The sequence below is a fragment of the Anarrhichthys ocellatus genome, unplaced genomic scaffold, assembly GCF_004355925.1.
Source record: "Anarrhichthys ocellatus isolate YVR2014 unplaced genomic scaffold, GSC_Weel_1.0 scaffold15, whole genome shotgun sequence".
Classification (NCBI taxonomy): domain Eukaryota; kingdom Metazoa; phylum Chordata; class Actinopteri; order Perciformes; family Anarhichadidae; genus Anarrhichthys; species Anarrhichthys ocellatus.
Window position 1 is genome coordinate 6,108,298 of NW_022280045.1, and position 2,766 is coordinate 6,111,063.

General features: G+C 40.8%; 1 protein-coding gene across 1 annotated transcript in view; it reads left to right on the top strand.

Moving 5' to 3' along the window:
- The first annotated feature begins 591 nt into the window (after positions 1-591).
- Positions 592-2,766, top strand: part of LOC116387582 (phospholipid hydroperoxide glutathione peroxidase-like) — a 4,031-nt gene continuing 1,856 nt past the window's right edge. The window contains exons 1-4 of the mRNA XM_031854833.1: positions 592-694; positions 1,485-1,579; positions 1,763-1,907; positions 1,999-2,150. Of these exons, the coding sequence (XP_031710693.1) occupies positions 629-694; positions 1,485-1,579; positions 1,763-1,907; positions 1,999-2,150 (458 nt within the window). The 5' untranslated portion in view covers positions 592-628. The remainder of the gene's footprint in view (positions 695-1,484; positions 1,580-1,762; positions 1,908-1,998; positions 2,151-2,766) is intronic.

The window sequence follows — 2,766 nt, forward strand, 5'->3', positions numbered from 1 at the left end:
ACATTATTCGATGTAAATATTTGTGTTTATTGGAAATAAAAACACTCAGTGTCACTTAAACCTTACATCTTCATTGGCACACACTTTTATCTGCATGGTTTGTGAAGAGTATGATAGATCAGATAAGTCACATATGAGTGTGTACACGCCCGCTCTCTGTTGCTGTCTAAAGTTTCTAAGGGAGCTGCCCCTTTATCTATTGCACAAACATGTTTAGGCAAAATATCATATTCCCCAAGTAATTATATCACATGATTGCTCCCCAGTGAGTGGGTGAGCACGAACATCACACTCAGGCTGCTAGAAAGAAGGAAGTCATTCTGTCAGTGTCCTCTCATTGTCCTGTTGCTTAAAACATCTTTTTTTTTTTAAGAGAAAAAAGGGCATATATTTTCCTCAGGAGTTGAGGAGACCATCAACAGAGCTAAAAGAGAGTTGAACTGCAATCATTAGGACAGAAGCATGAATCGAAATTAAATATATTGTTGTTCTGTAACTTCTGGATGTGTAAATAAGCAACTGTTTGCGAACTAGTTAACCCCAAAAGCTGTCCACGTCGGCTGTCAATAAAAGTCAGTCAGTGGGCGTGGTTACATATCACGTGATAGGGGTCATCACTGTCGCTGCAATGAGGCTGTGCAGACCCATAGCGTTGTTAGGTCTGTTAGGGAGCAGAGGACTACAGAGAAGTATGGTAAGTGTGTAGAGCACGATAATATATGTCTATCTCTTAATGTGTGCCGCGGTAAAATAAATAAATCTATCTGCTTCTGCCTGTATGACGAACAACAACATGTAGGTCGGGTAAACCGTTTCTATCTTTAAATGTGGTGTAACGGTCATATGCGTCCGATGGTGACCAAGCCACTGACACTAGCTTCGCGTTAAAGACAAAATCCCGAGGCGTAAAGCCTGACATTGGATGTCAGTTTAAGGCTCACGAACAGATGTAGCTAACGGTTTACCCCTCCAGCTGGTCTCAGTTCAACACAAATATCTCGTTTTTTTTTCAATTCTGAACGCGTGGCTGTTATAGCTAGCTGGCTGTGCTGCAGCGTTAGCTCTGAAAACGGGAAGAGATAAAGATGCCGTTCAAGTTGCTTATAATCCTCGTTAGTCTTCAAGTCAGTTGATTTAAATTAACATCAGATCAAGAGAAGCTCATTTTATGTGTTATCTTTTCATTTTCCACGTCTTAATGCAGAGATGTAAACGATAGTCGTGCATGTAGGTTACTAACATGCAGGTTTTAATGTTAAACCTGTTGTAAATGTCAATACAAGGGTGGGGACATTATTCACGACACTAAATTACTTGTCTTGGCTTGTTTCCTTGAAGTCTTCTTGTGTATTTCTCAGGCCTGAGCTTTTTGCCCTTTGGTTTGCCTTCATGGACTTTAGCGCCGACACACTTTTATCTTCCGCCGTCTTACTCAACCACACTCTCACCTACATACCATTCATTTTGTTCCCTTCTCTGTGCAGTGTGCTCAGGCGATGGACTGGCAGAGTGCCAAGTCAATCTACGAGTTCAACGCCACTGATATTGATGGCAATGAGGTGTCTCTTGAGAAATACAGGTAAAACATATATACATTATAATTCCATGCATCCTTGTGGTATCATTAAATGCTGTTATATTAAATTAAGAACAGCAGTATAGAGTGGAATATTTGTTTGCAGTTGCCGTGTTTAGACTTCACAAATACGCAGTCGTCTCCAGAATTGTTTTCCCAGTTTAACCTCTTGTTTTTCCCGACCAGAGGGAATGTGTGCATCATTGTAAATGTCGCCTCTAAATGAGGAAAGACCAAGGTAAACTACACTCAGCTAGCGGGAATGCACGCCTCCTACGCTGAGCAAGGTTTACGCATCATGGGCTTCCCATGCAACCAGTTTGGAGGACAGGTAACGAGGCTAAACTGATGACAACACAGATTTATATTCATAACTTTAAACTTCAAATGTTCTAACTTGACTTTTTTTTGGTGTGATCAAGGAGCCAGGGACTGATGCAGAGATTAAGGAATTTGCCAAAGGTTACAATGCTGAGTTTGACCTCTTCCATAAGATTGATGTGAATGGAGACACGGCTCACCCTCTGTGGAAGTGGATGAAGGCACAGCCCAAAGGCAAGGGACTCTTGGGAAAGTAAGTTTCTTCAATTTTTCTCTTCTCTTCACAAAAAGTCTCATGACATTATGTAGGCTAAATGAGTAACCGCCTTTAGTGCGACATGCATTTAACACTGAGAGGTGATTAGAATAACAGCTTAGACCCTGTTCATCATGAATGAGTTTGTTTTCAGCACATTATTGTTAATAATGACCATTATGTGTTAGTTCCCATTTGATGCACTCCGTCAGTGTAACATATACAGTTATGTGTGAGAAGTTACATTTCTGTTTTTAAAAAGTGTGCGCTGTGTGTCTATATTCATGTTATCCTGCTGCAAATGCAACACAGCTGAAGATACAAAGATTACAGCCTTGGTATATTGATAGTTATGGCCATAATTCCTGTTATCATTTTCTCCTCAATTTCATCTCGGTGTGTGAGGACTTGCGACATGTCTTTAGCTTCTGTATTTTGTGTGTTTCCCTGTGAAACAGAATATCAGTGGTGTACAGTTACAAGGGGGATTTAAATACATTCCTTCACATTTGATTGCGGAAATATGGGCGGGCTTGGAATGTAGCTTGTAATGTAGCCACTAAAGGGTGTGTGTGTGTGTGTGTGTGTGTGTGTGTGTGTGTGTGTGTGTGTG